Here is a 24,696-nt window from a genome sequence, read left to right as displayed (position 1 = left end):
TTAGCACTGCTGCCTCACAGCGCCAGGGACCCGGGTTCGATTCCTGGTTTGGGTCACTGTATGCGTGGAGTTTGCACATTCTCCCCTGCGTTCTCTGTCTGCATGGGTTTCCTCCCACAGTCCAAAGATGTTTAGGTTAGGTGGATTGGCTATGCCAGGGGGACTAGCTAGGGTAAAATGCATGCGGCTGTGGGGATAGGTCCTGGGTGGGATTGTGGTCGGTGCAGACTTGATGGGCCGAATGGCTTCCTTCTGCACTGTAGGATTCTATGATATCTATGAATTGAATACAGGAGTTGGGACGTCTTGTTGAAGTTGTACAAGACATTAATAAGGCCACAGTTGGAATATTGTGTACGTTTCTAGTCACCCTATTATAGAAAGGATATTATTAAACTAGAAAGAGTGCAGAAAAGATTTACTAGGATGCTACCGGAACTTGGTGGTTTCAGTTATTAGGAGAGGCTGGATAGATTGGGACTTTTTTCTCTGGAGCGTAGGAGGCTGAGGGGTGATCTTATAGAGGTCTATAAAATAATGAGGGGCACAGATCAGCTAGATAGTCAATATCTTTTCCCAAAGATAGGAGAGTCTAAAACTAGAGGGCATAGGTTTAAGGTGAGAGGGGAGAGATACAAAAGTGTCCAGAGGGGCAATTTTTTCACAGAGGGTGGTGTTTGTCTGGAACAAGCTGCCAGACGTAGTAGCAGAGGCGGGTACAATTTTGTCTTTTAAAAAGCATTTAGAAAGTTACATGGGTAAAATGGGTATAGAGGGATATGGGCCAAATGCAGGCAATTGGGATTAGCTTAGGGATTTTTTAAAAAAAGGGCAGCATGGACAAGTTGGGCCAAAGGGCCTGTTTCCATGCTGTAAATCTCTATGACTCTATGCATCTTTCGCAGAGCAGTCTTTATTAGATCAGCGCACTCTTTATTAGTCGTTGAATGTATTCAAACAGAGGTCGATAGATATTTGGGTAACGAGGGAAATAAGTGAGATGGGGATAGTATGAGAACATGGAATTGAGGTGGAATACCCACCATGATCTTGCTGAACAGTGAAGAAGACTCAAAGGACCAAATAACCTACTTCAGCTCTTATTTCTTATGTTTTCATTCTCTTCCTACAAAGTAAATCCATAGAACAATTCTGTAGGTTCTAAAAAGCAAGGTCACAAATATTAGACACTTCTTTTAAAGATAGAAAAAAATCAATTTCTGCACAATGAATTGGATAGAATATGGACCCCATGCCCCCCCCCCCCCCCCCCCACACACACACACACACACACACACACTTCAATATAATTGTGTTTGAGGAAGATTGGCCATTGTTCCCCCAAGGATGGGAAAGAACAATAAAGCAATTCAACTCTAGCTGTCTATCTCAAATCTATCAACTCTAATGCCTCCTGCAGGCAGTGCAGAACAGGACATCCAGACCCTCTGAGTTACCTACTTCTATTTGCCACTAGACCAAACCCCCCCTCCCCATTACCTGGAAAATCACCTCGTAAAGTGTGTCTTGGAGGTAATGATTTTTACCTGCCAAAAGCAGTGCCTGTGGACCAGTTGTTGGACAGCTGGCAGCCAGATTAATGTGAAACTGCTGTGGGGAAACCAGATTTTATGTTTCTCTCTGCCTTATTATTATTTTTTTAAATTTTGTTCTTAAATAGCTGCCACCAATCGAACTGTTGTTATATGTGACATATAAGGATATGGTCACAATTCCGATGATAGGAAAGTTCCGTTTTAAATCTGACATATGATTGTAAGTTTAAGTTTGTTTGCTTTCCTCAGTTTGAAGACAATACATGTTACTGCCTGGTATGTAAAAGTACACTTCAAAGGCAGTGTTCCTAAGCAAATACAATTTGATGGTAAAGCAATTTTAAATTTACCACAAACTGCTGGCTTGATCTCAAAATCTATCCAATTAAGTAAAATGGTCAGTGATGTGCAAAAGAGCTGGAGGCGAATGTTCAGGATACCGTTATTTTAACCCAGAAAGCCAGCTGGTGAAGGATAGAACTGGAGCCAATGTTTACACACTTCTATATTTATTGACAAAATTCCACAATACAAGCACACATCTCCTTACCCAACAATTCCATCTGTGACTGGAAATCGGTGCAGGCGATGGGCAGACCATGGAAAGGTCCATTGACCTCCGGGGGTGGGGGGGGGGGGGATTTTCCAGTTTGGGGGCGAGCGAGGCTGGAAAATCCTGCCCTGTGTCTATTTGTAGGAATTCAATTGAATTTCAGTTCTTAGCTTCAAACTGTATGTGAGGTGAATGCACCATACTTTCACAGGAAGCATTGAAATTATCCAATTGTACAGGGTCACATGCCAGTCAGAGGGTAAAGTGAATGGATGCCCCAGCAATACTCATAGTTAATCCCTGGCAGTATATAACTAGTGGTATCTCACTGGGATCAGTGTTGGGCCTCAACCATTCAGTATTCATTAATGATTTAGGTGATGGAGCCAAGAGCCACATATCCAAGTTTGCTGATGACATGAAGATGGGCAACACTGTAAGCAGTGTAGATGGAAGTGTATAATTTTGAAGAGATATTGATAGATTAAGTGAATGGGCAAAAATTTGGCGAATTGATTTTAGTTTTGGCATATTTGAGATCATTCACCTCAGATCTAAAAAGGATAAATCAGAGTACCTACTAATGGTGAAAAACTAGAAGCTGTAAGGTTTTAAAGGAACCTATGGGTTTCATATACATAGATCATTTACATCTAGAGAAGAAGAATACTAGAGGTTGGAAGTACTGCTTCAACAATTAAAAGCTATGATTAGACTTGGAGTAGTGTTCAGTTTTGGGCACCACACCTTAGGCAGGATATACTGATTTTGGAGGAAATGTAGCATAGATTAACCTGAATAATACCTGAAATTAAAACAGAAAAGGCTGGATAAACTCAGCAGATCTAACCACATCTGTAGGTGCAAAACTTTAACTCTGTTTCTCTTTACAGATGCTGCCAAACCTGCTGAGTTTGCAGCATTCTCTGTTTTTATTTCGGATTTCCAGCATCTGCAGTGCTTCAGTCTTTTGCTTTTAGAATAATGGGGGTGATTTCCCAAAAAAAGTGTCCATTGTGTGGGAATACAGGAGATTTTCCTGCCCTTTTTTTGACCAAGCTCAGTGGAATTAATTCACGGTACTCTGTGCAGCACAGAGTCCGTCAGGGGATTTACACTGTTGGTGGTGGTGGTGGCGGGGGGGTGGGGGGGGGGAGGAGATGCCACCCAAGAGGGCAGCATCAAACTGCAGAGAGGGCTTGTGCACATGCGCCAATTGGTTGACAAGTTCTTCCACCTCCCCCCCACCACCACCCCCACCCCCACCACCACCACCCCAAAGCAGCCTCCTGATTGCGAGCCTCCCAATTGCCGGCCCTGACTCCCTAACCCCTGATGGCTGGTCTCTGATTGCCAGCTCTGGCCCCAGGCTCCTGATAGCTGGCCTCCCGATGGCCGTCCCGTTCCCCCCCCGATCCCTGATGGCCGTCCCCACCACTCTGGTCCCACCAGCAAGACCATCACACCTGGTCCCCGTTGGTGCGGACCATACGTGATTCCCGCAGTTGTGGACCTCCACCGGCGGGGGCAGAAACTTTAGCAAACCTGGACAATTGAGTCCCAGGCTCACTAAATAGATGGAAATCAGTATTTCCATATGGTAATCAGCCTTGCGCTGTTCCCCAAAAAAATGGACCAGGAAGATTGCAACCGGCCGGATGCCAGTCCCGTTTCCCCCCTCTGTTTAAATTTCCCAGTTTGCTGCGCTACTGGAGCAGTGGAGTTAGTTTACAGATCAGCCACAAGCTCATTGAATGGGGAAATGCTTGAAGAGCTGAATTGGCTATGCCTATTCCTGCGGTAGAAGAACTAGTGTAGGAATTCAAAATACCAGCCTGACAGAATAGACAATGCTTTATTGAAGCTGGGTTAAAGTATTGTTATTTCAGAAGTATTAAAAAGATGCTCCACCCTTCACCTTAAACTGTGCTGCACCTCAGCAGTGTTCAAATGTTGCCTTCATGAGGTAATTAAGTGCATTACAAAGAGCCATAGGGAATCACATGCACTGTTTAAATCCACTGACCCACTAATTTACAAAAATCTCATTACTGATATAAGCATAATTAGGATGGGATTGTTCAGATTTATAAGGCCAGATTGCCAGGACAAAGGTTGTATGTGGCCCTTTGACTGCAAACTGGCTGCCTGGGTGCAACAGGCCTCAGAGTGCCGAGAGATAGATTAGAGAAAGGTACTACACCGGGGAGTGCTCAATGCTGACCAGAAGCAGAAACGTTTTACTCATTCTGCAGCCCTGCTATTTCCACATCTTAAGTTTGAAAATTCATCAAAGAGTATAAATTTATCTAAACCTACTACAGAAATTCAACCATGGTTTTTTTTGTTTGAGAGACGGTCACAGATCATGTCCTGTTTGGCTAGATACTCCCCTTCCTTTTAATCTATTTTGGAGTTTTTATGAAGTTGTGTCAATGAAAAAAGAGGAAGTGTAAAATATAACAGAACTATAACAGATAATTAGGCTTTTGGTCTTTTAGCTGAACTCTAATTAATTCTGGCAACAAGGAAAAATAAGCAGAACTCCACACAGTGAAGACAGTTTGATTCAGTTCTGAAAAAGCAACTCCAAGGACCATATTTTGGGAACTTAACTACATGATCATTTCTTCTAATTCTCTACCCCCTCCTCACTTGCACTGAGAGGATTTGACACTTCTGAGGGTACATTTATGACTGCTCTGTTGTATGCCAGGTATTGTGTTGTATTTGCAACACAGAAATCAGTGATTTAGTCCAACAGCTCCATGTTGGTCTTTATGCTGCACAGAAACCTCTTTTCACCCTTATTCATCTAGCCCCATCAACAGATTCTTCTATTTCTTTCCCCCTCCTATTTATCTAGCATCCCCTTAAGTAGTCGCCTCAGCTACTCAAGTTGTGTGAAGCAAAACCAATGGCATGAGCCTGTTGCACCAAATCACCTGTTTGTGTTGTTAATACTGTGTAACAGAGTTGTCTGCACTTCCGAAATGTCCCTTCGCAAGTGTCGACCCTTTTCAGCATGTGGTCAGAGGGCAGAGAATTAGGGGAAATGATTATTTGGCTAAGTTCCCAAACTTTGCAGAACTGAATCAAACCATCTTCATTTTGTAGAGTTCTGCTTATTTCTTCTGGTTGCCAGGATTAAAATTCACCAATGAATGGAACTAAATGACAAAAGAAAACACCAACCGTCCACTTATCTTTGTTATTGTTTTGTTATATTTTACTCTTCCTCTTTTTTTCATTAGCACTGTACTGAGGTTCAGCAAAACTTCAATAACAATTCCAAAATAGACAGGAAGGAAGAGTGTCCAGCCAAACAGGACCTTACTCAATCAAAAAAAGTGCTTGATTTTTTTGTAGTAAGGGATTGCTTTGTTTGCTTTTTTAATGGCCTTATTAACATATGTTGCTACTTCTAGTGATTCGTGCATCTGTACTCTGAGATTCCTCTATTCTGTTTCAGTACTTATTTTCCATGGAGTATGTAATTCTTATTCTTCCTACCAAAATGTAGTACCTCACAACTCTCCACATTGAAGCTAATTTGCTGATTAAACACCCTTTCTGCAAGTTTATTCATGACTGCGGAATGCGTTTTGTAGCATTCCTCCTCTGTATCAGCTATACCCCCAAATTTGGTGTCTCGAATCCTACTCTTGACTCCAAATCTTTTACCTAATGGTGAACAGTAGTGCTTCCACTATCAACCCAACAGTAATAACAACTTGCATTTAGATAGTGCATTTAACAGAATAAAACATCTCATGGCACATTACAAGCTTTATCGAACAAAATTTGTAACCAAGCAGATATTAGGCCAGATGACCAACAGCTCAGTCAAGTGAGGTAGGTATTGAGGAGCTGCTTAATGGAGAAAAGAGAAGAAGAGGGAGCATTACAGAGTTTAGGGTGCAGGCAGCTGAGGGGAAGGCTACCAATAGTGGAGTGGGTGTTCAAGAGACCAAAATTGGTGGGGTGCAGAGTTCTTTAGGGGTTGTAATGTTGCAGACCACAGAGATGGGGAGGAGTGAAACCATGAAGAGCGTTGGAAACAAGAATGAGAACCTCGCAGTTCTGGTATAATCCTAGGAAGTCTTTTTTGCACCTGCTACAGTGTCCATAAGTCTTTTTCTATAATTTGGATGCCAGAATTGTTCACGGTACTACAAGTGTGACCTAAAGAAGGTTTAACATATCTACTGATGCAACAGTGGAGTTGGGCGATGTTGTGGAGGTGGAAAGAGGCAGCATTAGTGGTGGTGCTCAAGGAAAGATGCTCTGTCGGAGAGTTGGTGCAGACTCGATGGGTCGAATGGCCTCCTTCTGCACTGTAGGGATTGTATGGTTTTATATATGATCAGAATTTTGGGCTGCAGCCAGGGTCAAGTTTGTTACAGTTAACTGGATTTCAATTATGATTTTGGTAAGAGCTGTTTTGGTAATATTGGCAAACCTGTCCAGAGGGATTTTGGAAATACTATGTATTATTAGCCTTATGAACATCAATTCCTACACTTGGATAGTTTCAGTAACTATAAATTTAACTCCCACATTCATGCGATCCAGGGTAACTTTGGATCCAAAACTGGTTTGGTGGTAGAACGCTGTTTGTGTGTCTGGAGGCCGGTGTCCAGTGGCATACCACATGGATCAGTGCTAGGTCCCTTATTGTTTGTGATATTTATAAATGATATAGATGAGAATGTGGGGGCAGGTGGATGATGAGTAAATTTGTGGGTTAAGAAGATTGGCAAAAGTGGTTAACAGTGAGGAAGGTCTTGGGTTGCAGAAAGATATGGATGGGTTGGTCAGATGGAAGATGGAGATGGAAGTAGATGGAATTTAACCCAAGTGCAAGGTGATGCACTTTGGAAGGGGTAACAAGACAAGGGACTACTCAATGAATGCAGAACACTAGGAAGCTCCGAGGAACAGAGAGATCTTTGGGTGCTTGTCCACAGGTCCCTCAAGGTGGCAGGACAGGTTTATAGGGTAATTAAGGCATATAGGATACTTGCCTTTATCAGTCATGGCATGAATTATAAGCGCAAAGAGGTAATGTTGGAGCTGTACAAAACTTTGGCTAGACCACAGCTGGAGTACTGCATGCAGTTCTGGTCACCTTACTATAGGAAGGATGTGATTGCACTGGAGAGAGTGCAGAGGAGATTCACCAGGCTCTTGCCTGGGATGGAGGATTTGAGCTATGAAGAGAGGCTGGAAAGGCTCTGGTTGTTTTCTTTAGAGCACAGAAAGCTGAGGGGGACCTGATTGAGTTGTACAATATTAAGGGGTATTGACAGGGTGGATAGGAAGCAGCTGTTCCCTTTAGTTGAAGTGTCAACAATGGGGGGGCATCATTCAAAAAGTGAGGTTCAGGAGGTTTAGAGGGCATTTAAGGAAAATACTTTTCATCCAGAGGGTGGTTGGAGTTTGGAATACACTGCCTGGGAGGGTAGTGGAGGTGGGAACCTCAAAACTCTAATTGATTTGTTGACAGCTGGAGTAACATTCAAATGTTAGGTTTTCTTTTCTGTCACTGGCAAGGCCAGCAATTATTGCCCATCCTTAATTCCTCTTGAGAAGGTGGTGGTGAATATCTGCCTTGAAATGCTGCAGTTCATGTGGTGTAGCTACACCTACAGTGCCGTTAAAGAATTCAAGCAATTTAACTCCGCGACAGTGAAGGATTAGCAATATATTTCCAAGTCAGGATGGTGTGCCATGGAGGGGAATTTGTAGGTGGTGGAGTTCCCATACGTCTGCTGCCCTTGTCCTTCTAGACAGAACAGATCATAAGTTTACAAGGTGATGTTGGAGAAGCTTTTTTTATTCTATACTGTTGATACAACATATGGATAGTGAGAGGTAGAATGCTCATCAGTGTCTGTATAGTATATTTTATTGTTTTTAAGCATGGCTATGGTATTAATCTTAAAATTGTCTTTTTAACAGGGGAGCCTGCGGCATCTTTCATTGCTCAGCCTGCTAGCTTGCAAATTTCTGTGCCAGAAACTCCTGAGACGTTCCAACCACCTCTACCTTCCAATGGTCCAGTATTAAGTTATGCAAACAAAATGGATTCATCAAACAATGGTAATTACTAAACTGAGGCAATTAGTCGTGGGATGGGTCAGTGGCACGAAAATATTCACACATATAGTTTAGCACAGTCCCAACATTATGTTGACGTGAACTGTAACAATTGCTTCATTACTGCCAAATCATATTATGTATTCATGATCTGTGATCTGCAAGATGTTTTAGAAAACTTTTACATCAGATAGAATAATTCCAGTCTCATAAAATAGTCTTACACACATGTAACAGTTACACTGTCATACAGAAAGGCATGGCTGAAGTGTTAACAGGAATTCATACAAGATTATTAAGAAACATCTGTATCAGAACACTCTTCACCCTTGTAATAACTTACCATTCGAGTATTGCTGAAAAAGAGACATGTTGAAGCTTTTTTATTGCACTCATCAGGACACTTCAAGTATTTGAAATGTGATTTTGAGTGCAGGATGGAGCCGATTAAGACATGTAAGGAAACTGTTACATGCAGCTGTGGATTGAAATATAGCAAACATATCATCCACACATCAGAAATATACAAGGGGTAGGAGGTCAGGTGTCATTCCATCGAAGACACATTTTTCCTGAAAACCAACAAAGATGTTTGCGAGAGCTAAGTCCAGAGTGAATCCCATGGCAACACCATCTATATGATTATACATATGCCGGAATTCTGGTGCTGAGGGGCAGCAGTGCTAACCAATGAAGACTGATTCAAGCACTGGCGGCAGGTCTAGACCACCAGGATATAGTATTTTGTTGCAAATGTCTATAGCTTCCTTAAGTGGAACATTGGTGAATAGGTTAGCATTGCCAGTTAAGCAAATGGACACAGCATTGTTATCAATTTGCACGCCTTGTATGGTCTTTGCAAATGTGAAGGAATGCTTCACTGTGTATGTGGAAAACCTCCTCAAAACTGATTGTAACAATTTGCCGAATATGCAAGCCTTGTTTGATTTTCACAAATATGAAGAAATCTTTCACTGTGTATGTGAAAAATTTGCTCAAAACTGGTTGTAACAATTTGCCCAACCATTTGGCCAATTCGTGTTGTGTACAAGCAGTCATAGATAAGATAGGGTGCTCAAATTCACCTTTGAAATGGAGTAGTCAAATTAACTCCACTTCCTTGATGTACTAATTGAGAAATCTGCCGGAGGGTTCTCTACAATGGTCAACCACATGCCTGCCTTTACAGGTCAATCAATATACATGTTGAGATTCTTACAGTTCCACGTGCAATCAGATTGGTCTTATCGGCAACCTTGTAAAGAGGGCCAGAGCCATTTGCTGACCATACAAGCTTGATGCTAAAATAGTGTGCATCAAAGACATCCTGCAGGATAAATGGCTATCCTGATCAGATCATTTTGTGGTGTATATCTTGCAAACTCATGAATGGGCCTAAGGCTATCACTCTGGGCCAAATCTACAGATTACCCTGGAAGAGCAAGGAATCTCAAATATTTGAACAGGTGAAGCTAGCTGTTTCCTGCTGCTGTTATGCAGTAACAACACAATTGAAATTCACCACTAATGGGATGCTACCTTCAAGCCAAATAGACGTTCTGTCTATCATACTAATGAGTAATGTAGTGTATGAATTTAAGTGTCCGTGTGATGCCAGGTATGTAGACCGCATACCCCAAAGACTGGCGAATCATATCAAATAGCATGTCCAGCCATTGGTTGCAATGGCAAGGGCAGGCTGTACTCAACCAGCCCCAGCTTGCAAAACCCAAAATACAATGTCTAACATTAGACATGATTCCACAATTGGACAATATTTTCTAAATAATCCTCAGTGTGCTAACAATTATGCTGACAACCAATTTAAGATTGTCAGTTGAGCACACGTGCATTTGCATGTACTGGAAGCTACATATATTAATACATAAGGCCCCGTTCTTTGCAGATGGAAAGAACATGTACACGCATTGCGTCTGTTTCAGATAAACAAAATAAGTGACAGCCATTCGCTGATTTATCCCCCAGGGCAATGCCTTGACCAATCAAGGTCAAGCTGCCTGATTTAAATTTCAAACAGTGCTTGGCAGATCTGTCATTCATCATCAACTAGTGCATTCTCCATGGCAACATCTCTACCAGAATCCACTTGCCAACCAATCATCGTTCACTTCTCATACAGTATAAATTGTTGTTTTTTCCTTATATTGGTATTCTTGTGAAGTGCCCTGATGCGTGCAAGACAACAAGTTTCAACATGTCTCCTTTTTTTTTTCAGCAATACTCAAGCTCTGTATTGCAAATTGCTATAACCTACCATTTGTAAAAACTCTTGCACATAAGGGGTTTCTATGATTCTATGATAAGGGGCTAACATTCCCATATGCAACACTGAAAATATTAGGAATACAATGAGTAATTTATGTTAGAAGCTATTGCAGGGTTTTGGTTCATAAATTTTTCTTGTTCCTGACTAATATTTGTCTTTACTCTTTCCAGTGCACAAGCTTGATTCACTTCCTAGACCATCAATTCCTCTGAGTTCTTGGAACTCTACTTCCAAGTCAGACTATGACAGATGCGATATGCCATCACCAGAGATGGTAAGGTTAGCAGCATATTTGGTATTTCAATTATATCAGCTGGACATTTCCAGTGATTAGTGATTACTGACCATCCAGCTCAATGATATCTAGATGCCGCTGATTGGCCCAGCATAGGGGTTCTATTAATTTAGAATCAGAGATTAGCCAGGAACCAAATAATGAAAAGTTGCTGAGTGAAATCATAGCGTGGGATTTTCCAGCCGCACTTGCCCTGAAACTGGAAAACCCTGTCCGAAGTCAACAGACCTTTCCATGATCCGCCCCTCGCCTGCTACGATTCCCATGGCGGGCGGAACAGGAAAATTTGCCCCATAGTGTCAAGTATGTAAAAAGGAAGAATATAAAAAGATATGATTGAATTAGATAGTTGCAGGTGAAGAGCCAGCATCATTGTATGTATGATGAACTGTACAGCTTCTTCATTTCTGCCCCTATGTAAAAAGGCATGAACAATTTAAGGTCTGTCTGGATTTTTATAAACTGCCCTTTGATGCCTATATTTGCAGTTACTTCACAGTTTAATTTGAGTAATCAGAAGTACACTTCTGGAATGCCTGAAAAATATTCTGATCCATTTCTGTTCAATCATTGCTTTTAAATGGGAATTGGATAATTACCCAAAAAGAGAAGATTTTCAAGGCTCTGTGGAAAAAGCAAGGGAATGGAACTAGCAATGTTGCTCTTGTAGAGAACCACAAGCCAAATGGCCTCCTTCTGTGCAATGGAACACAATTATAGAATTTCTATAATTCTACATATGAACATGTCTACAACCATACAATTTATTTTTCTATTAGTTTTCTTCCATGGGAGAAACTTTGCTCCTTTCATGCACGTTCATATGACCTTTCATCTGATTGTTCACACCAGATTAGACCCATTTTGTCAGTGCTGTGTCTGGAACAGTATCACATGTGAGCAGCACTCAATTCACATTAACACATACAGGTGCAAAAATACACACCTCTGGCACCCTTTTGTACAGTGCATGTGTATGTCTCTCTGTCAATTCCTGCACACATTACAGTATGCTTTGTCTGCTTTTGTTCAGGATGAAGTTGCCAGCAGACCCCTCCAGGAAACTCATTTCCATCCTGCAATACTCAGCTGCATCTGGTCCTTGCAGGACATTGAACAAGCTACTGATAATTTCAATGAGAGGTGTCAGATTGGCTCGGGAACATTTGGCCATGTCTACAAGGGTCACCGATTCAATACTGAATACGCCATAAAACTGCTAAAGACGGCAAGTATCTCATCTTTTGTTGATAATAGAGTCCTATGATGGTCTTGCACACCAATTGAGCTTGCTTTTCCATCTTAACAGTGCCGAAAAATATTTAGGTATCACAAGGATCTAATTTGTTCCTGGAATTGAGGAAACTGAGTGTTATGTATTTAAAATGGTTGCATCCCTGCAATATGTCATGTGACCTGTAGTGAGGTAAGCAGAGGGATTTGCGGGCTTTTGGGGCTCTTCCATCTTGGACCTGGAACAATCAACATCTCAATGAACTGCATCATGTTTAACTTTAACCCACACGTGTGGCACCTCATTCATTTTCTCTTTGTTGTGTTTTGAGTGAGTATTATTAGCAAAGAGGAAACTGGCGATGAGACTCGGAGAAAATTATTTTCTTCAATCGGAAAAGGACAAAAAGGAAATCCAGCACTTGCACTGAATTGACAATTGAAGGAAAGATAAAGAAACCCCCAATGCACTACAAAAAGGTTTAGAGAAAAACACGAGTAAACAAGAAACAAATGTTAAACTTACCGTTAAATAAAGTGGGTAGACTTCAAAGCTACAGAGACCATGCAGGTGGCAAAGCGAAACGGGCTGCAGGAACGTAGACTACAGGACAGTAAAAGAAAAAGTCTGAGATCTTAAAGAAACTACGGATAAAAACAAATTACTGCGGATGCTGGAATCTGAAACCAAAAGAGAAAATGCTGGAAAATCTCAGCAGGTCTGGCAGCATCTGTAAGGACAGAAAAGAGCTGACATTTCCAGCCCAGATGACCCTTTGTCAAAGAAACTACAGGTGCAGTGGGGATGGGGAGATCTCTGGCATTACACAAGGAAGAGGGAGAAACTGAAGAGAATATAAAACCCAGGAAACCGGTAACCAAAAATGGCGGGGAAAAGTAGTACCATGGATGTATTTGGTGAGGATCGAGAGACTTGGAACTCCTATGAAGAAAACTTCCAATATTATCTCCAAGCAAATCAAGTACCGAGGGCCTAAAGGTTGTAACATTTCTCAGTTTGGCAGGATGTAAAACTTTTACGTTACTACAAAGTCTAGTCCATCCAGCAAAACCAGGCATTAAAACCTACAAAGAACTGACAAAGGTCTTAGAAGATCATTTCTCATCAAAACCACTTATTATTGCAGAAAGATTTAGGTTCCACCACTGAGGGCAGAAGGAAGGCGAAGGCATTTCATGGTGACCTTATGAAGGCTAGCTAAATATTATGAATTTGGTGTGATGTTTGGTGATACTCATTGCGAGAGGCTGGTATGTGGACTCTGGAATGAAGTTATTCAGTGAAAGCTGCTCACTGTTCTTTCAGTGGGCGAACATTAACTCTTAAATCAGCAGCATCAGTTGCAGGGTCAGACAAGCAACATCTCCTTAATAAACCTGCATCGTGTTTAACTCTAACCCACACGTGTGGCACCTCATTATTTTTCTCTCTGCTAATAATACCTGGTTAATGTGTAACACTGGCTGTACTCTCGTGTTTCTAATGAGAGGTTCATTGAAACCTCAAACATGCTTAAAGGAATAGACAGGGTAGATGCAGGTAAGGATGTTCTTCCTGGTTGGGGAGTCGAGAACCTAGGGATACGATTTCAAACTTAAGGGAAAGCCACTTCAGATCAAGACGAGGAGACTTTTTTGTACTCGGAATGTTGCGAATCTTTGGAATTTTCTATCCCAGCTCAGTCTTTGAGTATGTTTAAAGCAGAAATTGACAGTCTTCTAAAAATCATTGACGTAAAGGGACATGAGGATAATGTGGGGAAAAGTCATTGACTTGAATGGTCCGCCATGATTGTATTGGATGGTGGAATAGGCTCGATAGGCTGAATCGCTTACTCCTGCTCAATGTTACTATCTAGTAACATTCAGTATGGTTTTACAACTTGCAAGAAAAATAATCGATGCTTGCTGCCAGAGATAAAAGGGCTGTTTTTAACTCACAGTGGAACGCATATGAGGTGAAAGCTGAAGTGAGGTGGGTGGCGGCGGTGGTGGTGTCGTTGTCACATGGTTGTAGGAAGGGAACCCTGGAGTATGAGAGTGCCCAAAATTTTGTTGTGGGGCCTGCTCATCCTGACCTCAAGAGAAACTAAAGAATAAAATCATCTCTCCTTTTCTGTGCCTCTTGGTATTGGAGTTTGATCAGAGTATTTAATACCAACTGCTCTGTCCTCCAATGAGTGTCCCTCTCACCTGCTCTAAGAATGAGTTAAACAATTTTAACCCAAGGGAAAGCAGCAGCTCCTTGGATAAGGCAGTTGAGCCATTTTTGCTATTAACATGTCCAGTTACCAGCTGAGGAAAAATTTGTTCTCTCTGGGGATCCAGAGTCTTTGGAACTCTCTTCCTTAAAAGTCAGTGGAAGCAGAGTCTTTGAATATTTTTAAGGCAGAGCTAGATAGATTCTTGATTAACAAGGAGATAAAGGGCTATTGAGGGTAGGCAGGAATGTGGGGCTGAGGTTATATTTAGATCGGCTATGATCTTATTGGATGGTAGAGGAGGCTCGAGGGGCTGAGTGGCCTACTCTTGCTTCTAGTTCATATGTTTGAATGTTTCCACTGGTTGGGTAGAGTTGAAATCAGCCCTCGGAAATCTGTCAGAATAATGCAACTCCGATTGGAAATCAATAGTAGTTGCATGAAAATTATTTAGTATAGTATTAATTTTCTGTAACATTGAATAATGCTTCTGATTTCATTGTTTGCATTGTGGCGTTGCTGTGGCGTTGAATAAAGGGGAAGTACCTACTAAAGTATCACATGTGAACTCAAATAATGGCATTCCATACTGTTAATGATAGTTCTACGAATTCTAAAGACCTCAGAGACTTGTTTGGTAGTACAGCAGCCTGCATGCTTTATATAAAAAAAGGAAGTAAAACACAGCCTTTAGGCACTCCTTATAAACCGACAGACCCGTGAGATTAATCATTGTCCAAGGTGAATGAGGAAATAGCAGAGATATTGAACTAATATTTTGTGTCTGTCTTCACAGTAGAAGACACAAGTTGCATATCAGAAATAGAGGGTAACCAAGGTGCTAAAAAGAATGATAAAATTAAGATAATTAATATCGTTAGAGAAAAAGTACTGGAGAAGCATAGACTAAAATCTGACAAATCCCCAGGGCCTGATGACCTACAGGCTAGGGTTTTAAAATAGACAGCTACTGTGATAGTGGACGTGCTGACTATCAGTTTACAAAAGTTCCTAGATTCTGGAACAGTCACAGCAGATTGGAAGTTAGCAAATGTAACGCCGCTATTCAAGAAAGTGGGCGGAGAGTAAACAGAAAACTACCAGCCAGTTGGCTGACGTGAGTCTTGGGAAAGTTAATTTTAAGAAAGTCTTAATAATGCACTTAGAAAACTATAGTATGATCTGACAAAGTCAACATGGTTTTACTAAAGAGAAATTATGTTTAACAAATTTATTCATGTTTTTGAAGTTGTAACTAGTAGGGTAGATGAAGGGGAACGAGTATATGTCAGATTTCCAAAAGATATTTAGTAAGGCACCAAACAAAAGGTTAATAGATAAGAGTAGGAATAATATATTAGCCTGGATAGATCAGTTACTGGCCAGGAAGCAAAGAAAAGACATAAATGGGGTATATTCAAGTTGACAAGCTGTAACTAGTGGATCGGTGCTGGGGCCTTTGCTATTTACAATCCATATTAGTGACTTGGGTGAAGAGATAGGGAGAAATATATCTCGGCTTGCTGGTGACACTAATCTAGATGGAAATGTAAGCTGTGAGAAAGGCACGGAGGCTGCAAAGAGATTAAGTGAATGGGCAATGAGATGGATGATGGAGTAAAAAGAGGAAGAGTGAAGTTATTCACTTTGATCATTAGAATAGAAAAATGGATTTTTTTTAAATAAAAGCATGAAACTTGTAAGAGACTTCAAAGACTTTGATGTGTTCGTACAAGAAACACCACAAGTTAGCATTCAGGTGCAGAAAGCGGTTAATACTGCAGGTTGAACTAGCCTCAACGTCTTGATTGACTTCAAGTTGAGCTTCTGACCTCTGTAATGTTGCCCACCTTCAACCAGACGTTCGGTTGTTCCTCCTGGTTTTTCCTCCTTCAGGCTGCTAGTTTTTTAAGTGTCTCCGAAATGCCTTGGGATATTTTTCTGTATGTTCACAGAAATACAAGTTATGGGTTATTATGTTATTGTTGAGGGATACTATATAGAAATTTCTTTGTTTTGTAAATTGTACTGTTTGTTGTGTATCTCACATCTGAATACTTTTTGTATAGGTTGACGACATCAACTTGAAAATCACACAGGATTTTTTTCACAGAGAGGTTGAGAGTCTTTACAAGTAAGTATATTGTTATCATGGGGCAAGGTCCCTCTATGTCCTGTGATGTTTTCATGATGAGAAAATGCCACACCAGGAGACTACCCACACTTTGGTGTGTTGTGTGCACCATGGGATATGACTACAATTTACATCCAGTGACTCCTTGGTTTTAGCTGAGTTGCCAAGAGAGAGAGAGAGACTGCTTAGGGATCAGGAGATACCCACAGAGAGGGAGTTCCTACCCAGGCTACACTCAATGGCTGGAATTTTCTGGCCATTCACGCCAAGAGGATCTTGTAGTCCTGCTCACTGCAAACAGGCACCACGTCCATCCTAGTGGTGGGAGGTCTAAAACAACAGGAAATCCCGTTGACAGTTGTGGAACCAGAAGTTCCCACCACTGGCCAATGACAGACTGCCTCTGCCGCTGTGAAACATGTCACAGAGGAGTATGAAAAATCTGGCCCTATAGGTTTAACAGGTTTAAAGCAGAAGAGACTGTAGAGATAAATACTTACCAACTGATGATCTCTGTGCTTTCTAAATCTTAAAGTCTCATTATGTAGAAGAAATGTTTCAAGAAAATTACTGTCCAGAAGGATGTGTGTTTCTGTATTTAGGTTGTGATGTCAGACATCTTCTTTGTCGAAATGTTCAAACTTCGACAGTGTTTTCTATATTTAGATCTTGTGCTGCTTTATCTGACTAAAGACAGGTTGTGTCATACCTGGCCACAAGGTTAACTCAGGAAAATCATATTTATCTATTGTTCTATAAATTGCTCCTCTTATCCTCCGACACCTGTTTCCACACGTCTTGTGAGGCTTGTTCCAAAGGGGAAAAGAAACAAACTACTTTGATTCTGATAGTCATATGAAGGTTCTCTAAATTTTAATGTACTACCTACTCTGAGGTAACTGGATGTTCCGACAGAGTGTTGTTTGGCTTCAGCACAACTTTGGAGCCTAATTTGAACTCCTGTTCCACAAGGTGGGACTGATGATGCTCCATAACTTACTACCATCATAAGTTTGAAAGTTAGCCCATGATGGACCACCTGGACTTTACCTTAATCAGGCTAATAATGGCTCATAAATGTTTTAAACAATTATTAAATAGATTTCTTTGGAAAATTATTATGCCAATACTGTTTTCTTTGAAAGACTCGGAAGTCATTTTAAAAATATTCTTTCTGGAATGTGGGCATCATTGGCTAGTCTGGCATTTATTGCCCTTCCCTAATTGCCCTTGAGAAAGTGGTGGTGAGCCACCTCTGAAACCCGTGCAGTCCATTGGTGTAGGTATACCCAGTGCAGTTAAGAATAATTTCTATAGAGCAGGGCAATCTGTGTTCTCGTTGCACTTTATCCTCAAACAAAGACTAGATTGTCAATCTCCTTTTAGTGTTTGGGAGACTCACATGAGGCTCAGCTAGAGTCATGTAGCAAGTAATCCTTCACTGTACTCGATGTTGATCAAACACTGACTCTCCTTTTTTATCATGGATATTCCCCTGAATTTGTCTTCAGAAAGATAATTTGACACTCTAAATTGGGGGAAGGCTGACTATAGCCGGATTAGGCAAGAATTGGTGGATGTTGATTGGGAGAGGATGTTCGAGGGTAAGTCCGCGTCTGGCATGTGGGAGTCATTTAAGGAACTATTGATAAGGCTGCAGGATAGGCATGTGCCTGTAAAAAGGAAAGATAGGAAAGGTAGGATTCGAGAGCCGTGGATAACCAGGGAAATTGAGGATCTGATTAAAATGAAAAGGGAGGCGTACGTTAAGTCCAGGCAACTGAAAACAGATGGAGCTCTGGAGGAATACAGAGAGAGTAGGAAAGATCTCAAACGGGGAGTTAGAAGGGCAAAAAGAGGTCACGAGATGTTCTTGGCTGGCAGGATTAAGGAGAATCCTAAGGCATTCTATTCATACGTTAGGAACAAAAGAGTTGTCAGGGAGAAAATCGGACCTCTCAGGGACAAAGGAGGGGAATTATGCTTAGAACCCAAGGGAATCGGGGAGATCCTAAATGAATACTTTGCATCGGTATTCACGAAGGAGAGTGGCGTGTTAACCGGGAGTGTCTCGGAGGGAGGTGTTGACCCGTTAGAGAAAATCTCCATTACAAGAGAGGAAGTGTTAGGTTTTTTAGGGAACATTAAAACTGACAAAGCCCCAGGGCCTGATGGCATCTATCCTCGACTGCTCAGGGAGACGAGAGGTGAAATTGCTGGGCCTCTGACGGAAATCTTTGTCGCTTCTTTGGACACGGGTGAGGTCCCTGAGGATTGGAGGATAGCGAATGTGGTCCCGTTGTTTAAGAAGGGTAGCAGAGATAACCCGGGAAATTATAGGTCGGTGAGCTTGACGTCCGTGGTAGGGAAGTTGTTGGAGAGGATTCTTAAAGACAGGATGTATTTGCATTTAGAACGGAACAATCTCATTAGTGACAGACAGCATGGTTTTGTAAGAGGGAGGTCGTGCCTTACAAATTTGGTGGAGTTTTTTGAGGAAGTGACAAAAACGGTTGATGAAGGAAGGGCCGTGGATGTCGTCTATATGGATTTCAGTAAGGCATTTGACAAAGTCCCACATGGCAGGTTGGTTAAGAAGGTTAAGGCTCATGGGATACAAGGAGAAGTGGCTAGATGGGTGGAGAACTGGCTTGGCCATAGGAGACAGAGGGTAGTGGTCGAAGGGTCTTTTTCCGGCTGGAGGTCTGTGACCAGTGGTGTTCCGCAGGGCTCTGTACTGGGACCTCTGCTATTTGTGATATATATAAATGATTTGGAAGAAGGTGTAACTGGTGTAATCAGCAAGTTTGCGGATGACACGAAGATGGCTGGAATTGCGGATAGCGAAGAGCATTGTCGGGCAATACAGCAGGATATAGATAGGCTGGAAAATTGGGCGGAGAGGTGGCAGATGGAGTTTAATCCGGATAAATGCGAAGTGATGCATTTTGGAAGAAATAATGTAGGGAGGAGTTATACAATAAATGGCAGAGTCATCAGGAGTATAGAAACACAGAGGGACCTAGGTGTGCAAGTCCACAAATCCTTGAAGGTGGCAACACAGGTGGAGAAGGTGGTGAAGAAGGCATATGGTATGCTTGCCTTTATAGGACGGGGTATAGAGTATAAAAGCTGGAGTCTGATGATGCAGCTGTATAGAACGCTGGTTAGGCCACATTTGGAGTACTGCGTCCAGTTCTGGTCGCCGCACTACCAGAAGGACGTGGAGGCATTGGAGAGAGTGCAGAGAAGGTTTACCAGGATGTTGCCTGGTATGGAGGGTCTTAGCTATGAGGAGAGATTGGGTAGACTGGGGTTGTTCTCCTTGGAGAGACGGAGAATGAGGGGAGATCTAATAGAGGTATACAAGATTATGAAGGGTATAGATAGGGTGAACAGTGGGAACCTTTTTCCCAGGTCGGAGGTGACGATCACGAGGGGTCACGGGCTCAAGCTGAGAGGGGTGAAGTATAACTCAGACATCAGAGGGACGTTTTTTACACAGAGGGTGGTGGGGGCCTGGAATGCGCTGCCAAGTAGGGTGGTGGAGGCAGGCACGCTGACATCGTTTAAGACTTACCTGGATAGTCACATGAGCAGCCTGGGAATGGAGGGATACAAACGATTGGTCTAGTTGGACCAAGGAGCGGCACAGGCTTGGAGGGCCGAAGGGCCTGTTTCCTGTGCTGTACTGTTCTTTGTTCTTTGTTCTGTTCTAATTATGTTTCTAAAGTTTTTACAAAACAAGCTACCAAATAATGTAACCTTAGTGCCCTGGATGGCTGTGGCTTTGTTCATTACTTTGATAATTTCAACCTAATGGATACACAGAGGAAGTGTAATTCAACAATTTCTATTCTTTCCAAGTATATTTTATGCACTTGCTACCTTCAGGAGGCACCCAATGGGATATGCAGGCAGCAATATGTTCAACAGTTACTTCCATCCCCATTACCAAACTGATTTTTGAAGGCCCAACGTTGTGACTATTCCCCATTTGATCCCACCTCTGGGGACCAACTTCAGGCAAAAGAGAAAAATTTAACTTCATAACTTTTTTCATAATTGTTCTTGGGATGTGTGCATCGCTGCTAAGTTTGGCATTTATTGGCCATTCCTAAATGACTTTGAGATGTGGTGATGAGTCATCTTCTTGAACCAATGCAGTCAATGCTCTAGTCCATGCACTTTTCAGAGTAGTTTGATAAAACAGAGTAAATTGCTGGAAAATCTCAGCAGATCTGACAGTATCTGTGGAGAGAAAACAAGAGTTAACATTTTGAGTCTGGATGACTGTTCCACATCCAGACTCGAAACATTGGCTCTGTTCTCTCTCCACAGATGCTGCCAGGCCTGCTGAGATTTTCCAGCATTTTCTGTTTTTGTGTCAGATTCCAGTATCCACAGTAATGTGCTTTTACCTCTGGATTACCAGTGCAGTGATCACTATGCTACTGCTTCCTTGATCAATATGGAGCTCCAAACAAATACACTGGTGTAACTGGCTTACTGACTATCTTAACTCTGCACTAGGCATCAGTTCATCCAGTCATGTGGCAATATGAATGGCCACCAATTGAGCCTAACGAACTCAGAGAGATAAAGTAAAGTTAAAGTTTAAAGTTTGTTTATTAGTCACAAGTAAGGCTTAAATTTACACCAATGAAGTTCCCCTAGTCGCCACAATCTGGCTCCTGTTCGGGTCAATGCACCTAACCAGCATATCTTTCAAACTGTGGGAGGAAACACCTGGAGGAAACCCATGCAGACACGGGGAGAACGTGCAAACTCCACACAGACAGTGACCCAAGCCAGGAGTCAAACCCAGGTCCCTGGCGCTGTGAGGCAGCAGTGCTAACCACTGTGCCACCGTACCGCCCATGTGCTCAATATCTAACCAAATCACGTCAAGTTGCGTCATTGCTGGTCCCTGTCCTGCGGTTTTTGAGGGGATAAGTAGAAAAATTCTGACTCTGGCTGAATAAGAGTGCCTCCCCTATAGAACCTTCTGCAGGTTTGAAACAACTTGTGTAGATTTTGGGAGACTGTTCAAGCATCCATCCCACAACACATTGTAAATGCAGTGAATCTCGAACTTGTAACCTCCATTCCACTGATGGAACCTGTGAGAACCCTTGTAGCACAAATGAATATTCCCTCTGTAATGTCAGGTTTACTGACAGTGCGGTATTAATGAAACTGATATAGATTTGTAACTTATTTTGTTGGCTTTTTTCAATATTATAAAGCTGAAATATAAGAAGTTTAAAAAGGAAGGAGGTAAGGCGTTCATGGGGGTGAAATTGGTCTTCTCCACTTTCATGCTGTTGACAAAGTTCAAACTCTGAGTCTAACTTCCCGTTCCCCTGCTCTAGATCTTTTTACATTGTAACCAAATGACCTGCCAATACTAATATTCAAGTTGATTCTCCAATTTTTCCTCTTCCCTTGTGATCCAAGGGTTCGCCTGATTGTCTCATTTCCCTACTGTCATTGCTGAGATTGAAAATTCACCATTTTGAGAACAGTGACACAAACCAATATCCTGAGCTCCAATAGAAGAGGCTACGCTGTTCACATCATGGCCCAACCTGTTCTCGCTCTCCCTCAGTGACTCACTGCAAAGTCCAAAATAGTAATTCGCTTTTTAAATCAACAGATTTTTGTTTAGTTGCTGCTCAAAATGAGATGAAAATATACATCTGTGCGCTCGTAAGATGAACCATGTGATTTGCTGCTGCATAAATGGAAGCAACGGTGCAAGATTCTCATGAAATTTCTGTTCTTGTTTCAAATACATTTTTGAGTTTGATTTTTCCTCTTCCACCTCAGGTTTCGACACAAGAACATTTTGCCCCTGGAAGGCTGCTGTGCTGAAAATGGCATTTACTGCCTCATTTATCATTACATGTCCAACGGCTCACTCGAGAGCAAACTTCAGTGCGAGGTAAGCAGTCATTCTTGCATTTTCACTTATGTATAAAATTACAAATGGAATTGTCCATTTAAACTTGTAATCCTGTAAAGACACTCTCCCAACAGTGATCAAGCAGCTATTACGTTAATCTGGGATCCTACCCATGATGCAACTGAGCAATGCTTCAGTTACTTGGTATCTATCTGTTGCAGGCATTTAAAGACTGAAAGAAGGTAAAATCGCATGACTTCAGCTGGTTCTGACGCTCTTCACAAACAAAGTACTTTTTGAAGTGCAATCCCTGCTGTAACATAGACATACGCATCAGCTAATTTGTGTACAGCAATGTGCTCATGATCAGACAGTCCTGTTAACTGAGAAGTAAACAGTAATCTTTTAATGGCATAAAAATCTCCCCTGGTTTTCCTTGAGCAGTCATGATGTGGAGATGCTGGCGTTGGACTGGGGTAAACACAGTAAGAAGTTTAACAACACCAGGTTAAAGTCCAACAGGTTTATTTGGTAGCAAAAGTCACAAGCTTTCGGAGCCTTAAGCCCCTTCTTCAGGTGAGTGGGAATTCTGTTCACAAACAGGGCATATAAAGACACAAACTCAATTTACAGAATATTTTCTTGTTTCAAATATTACTGAGTTTGTGTCTTTATATGCCCTGTTTGTGAACAGAATTCCCACTCACCTGAAGGAGCTTAAGGCTCCAAAGGTTTGGGGCTTTTGCTACCAAATAAACCTATTGGACTTTAACCTGGTGTTGTTAAACTTCTTACTGTCCTTGAGCAGTGCCAGGGACCATATGATGTCCATGTGAAAGGGCAAGACTTGGTCTAACATCTCATCTGAAAGGCAGCACTTCTAACAGCCCAGCGTGCTTTTGTTTTGCACCAAGGAATTGTTAAATAATATCTTTTTTGTTCCAGAATCCTGCCAATGCACTTTCATGGAACAGACGTATTAACATTGCAGTTGGCGTAGCAAGGGCAATACAGTTCCTGCATCAGAATAATGTGCCTCTAATTCATGGAAATATAAAAAGGTAAAACTGCCAATTCCAGATTTTCATTCACCAATCCTGTTTTAATTAGATTCCTGAGATCAGACTAGATGTGAAAAGCATATACCTACACTAGATAGATGCTTCTTTGTAATTCATCACCTTCCTCAAGGCCTCTTTTCCCCCCATTTTCCAATCTGCTTCTGAAGACAGTAATCTGAAGATAGTAATCAAAGTCTGATACCTCCATAGAAGAATATCCATAGAAACCCTACAGTACAGAAAGAGGCCATTCGGCCCATCGAGTCTGCACCGACCACAATCCCACCCAGGCCCTACCCCCGTATTCCTACACATTTACCCACTAATCCCTCTAACCTACACATCTCAGGACACTAGGGGCAATTTTAGCATGGCCAATCAACCTAACCCGCACATCTTTGGACTGTGGGAGGAAACCGGAGCACCCGGAGGAAACCCACGCAGACACGAGGAGAATGTGCAAACTCCACACAGACAGTGACCCAAGCCGGGAATCGAACCCAGGTCCCTGGAGCTGTAAAGCAGCAGTGCTAACCACTGTGCTACCGTGCCGCCCTAAAGTAGTCATGTATCCTCCACAACACTGAACAACTGGTGGCACATCATAGCTGGGCCCAGTCCTATCCTTGCCTGAAGTCTGTATGTGCACTTTGCAGAAAGGTACAGGATAGGAATTGTAACCGGAAATCCTGCCCATTATTGTTTTGCCTTTCCTAGCTTAGCAACACAGCACTCCACCCCCTTCTCCCCCAAGTGAGATTAAACGATTTGTCTGGAAGCCAGGGTCTTCGAGGTACATTGGCCCATAGACCATAAGAGATAGGAGCAGATGTAGGCTAAGCAGCTCATCATGTCTGTTCCGTCATTCAGTGAGATCATGATTGATCTGATATCAAGCATGATAGGTCGGCACGGTAGCACAGTGGTTAGCACTGCTGCTTCACAGCTCCAGGGACCTGGGTTCGATTCCCAGCTTGGGTCACTGTCTGTGTGGAGTTTGCACATTCTCCTCGTGTCTGCGTGGGTTTCCTCCGGGTGCTCCGGTTTCCTCCCACAGTCCAAAGATGTGCGGGTTAGGTTGATTGGCCATGCTAAAATTGCCCCTTAGTGTCCTGAGGTGTGTAGGTTAGAGGGATTAGCGGGTAAAAAATATGTAGAGATATGGGGGTAGGGCCTGGGTGGGATTGTGGTCAGTGCAGACTCGATGGGCCGAATGGCCTCTTCCTGCACTGTAGGGTTTCTATGATGATATCCTCAACTCGACTTTCCTGCCTTATCCTCATAACTCTTAATCCCCTTACTGATTAAAAATCTGTCCATCTTACCTTGAACGTACTTAATGACC

General features: G+C 42.2%; 1 protein-coding gene across 2 annotated transcripts in view; it reads left to right on the top strand.

Annotated features, from left to right (window-relative positions):
- Positions 1-24,696, top strand: part of LOC144484679 (interleukin-1 receptor-associated kinase-like 2) — a 74,912-nt gene that overhangs the window by 32,687 nt on the left and 17,529 nt on the right. For both annotated transcript variants that reach the window (XM_078203139.1, XM_078203140.1), the window contains exons 3-8: positions 8,074-8,214; positions 10,669-10,772; positions 11,827-12,021; positions 16,318-16,382; positions 22,215-22,329; positions 23,236-23,351. In XM_078203139.1, coding sequence (XP_078059265.1) covers positions 8,074-8,214; positions 10,669-10,772; positions 11,827-12,021; positions 16,318-16,382; positions 22,215-22,329; positions 23,236-23,351 — 736 coding nt within the window. The remainder of the gene's footprint in view (positions 1-8,073; positions 8,215-10,668; positions 10,773-11,826; positions 12,022-16,317; positions 16,383-22,214; positions 22,330-23,235; positions 23,352-24,696) is intronic.

Source organism: Mustelus asterias, chromosome 3, assembly GCF_964213995.1.
Source record: "Mustelus asterias chromosome 3, sMusAst1.hap1.1, whole genome shotgun sequence".
Taxonomy (NCBI): Eukaryota; Metazoa; Chordata; class Chondrichthyes; order Carcharhiniformes; family Triakidae; genus Mustelus; species Mustelus asterias.
This window is presented reverse-complemented; position numbering and strand designations above follow the sequence as displayed.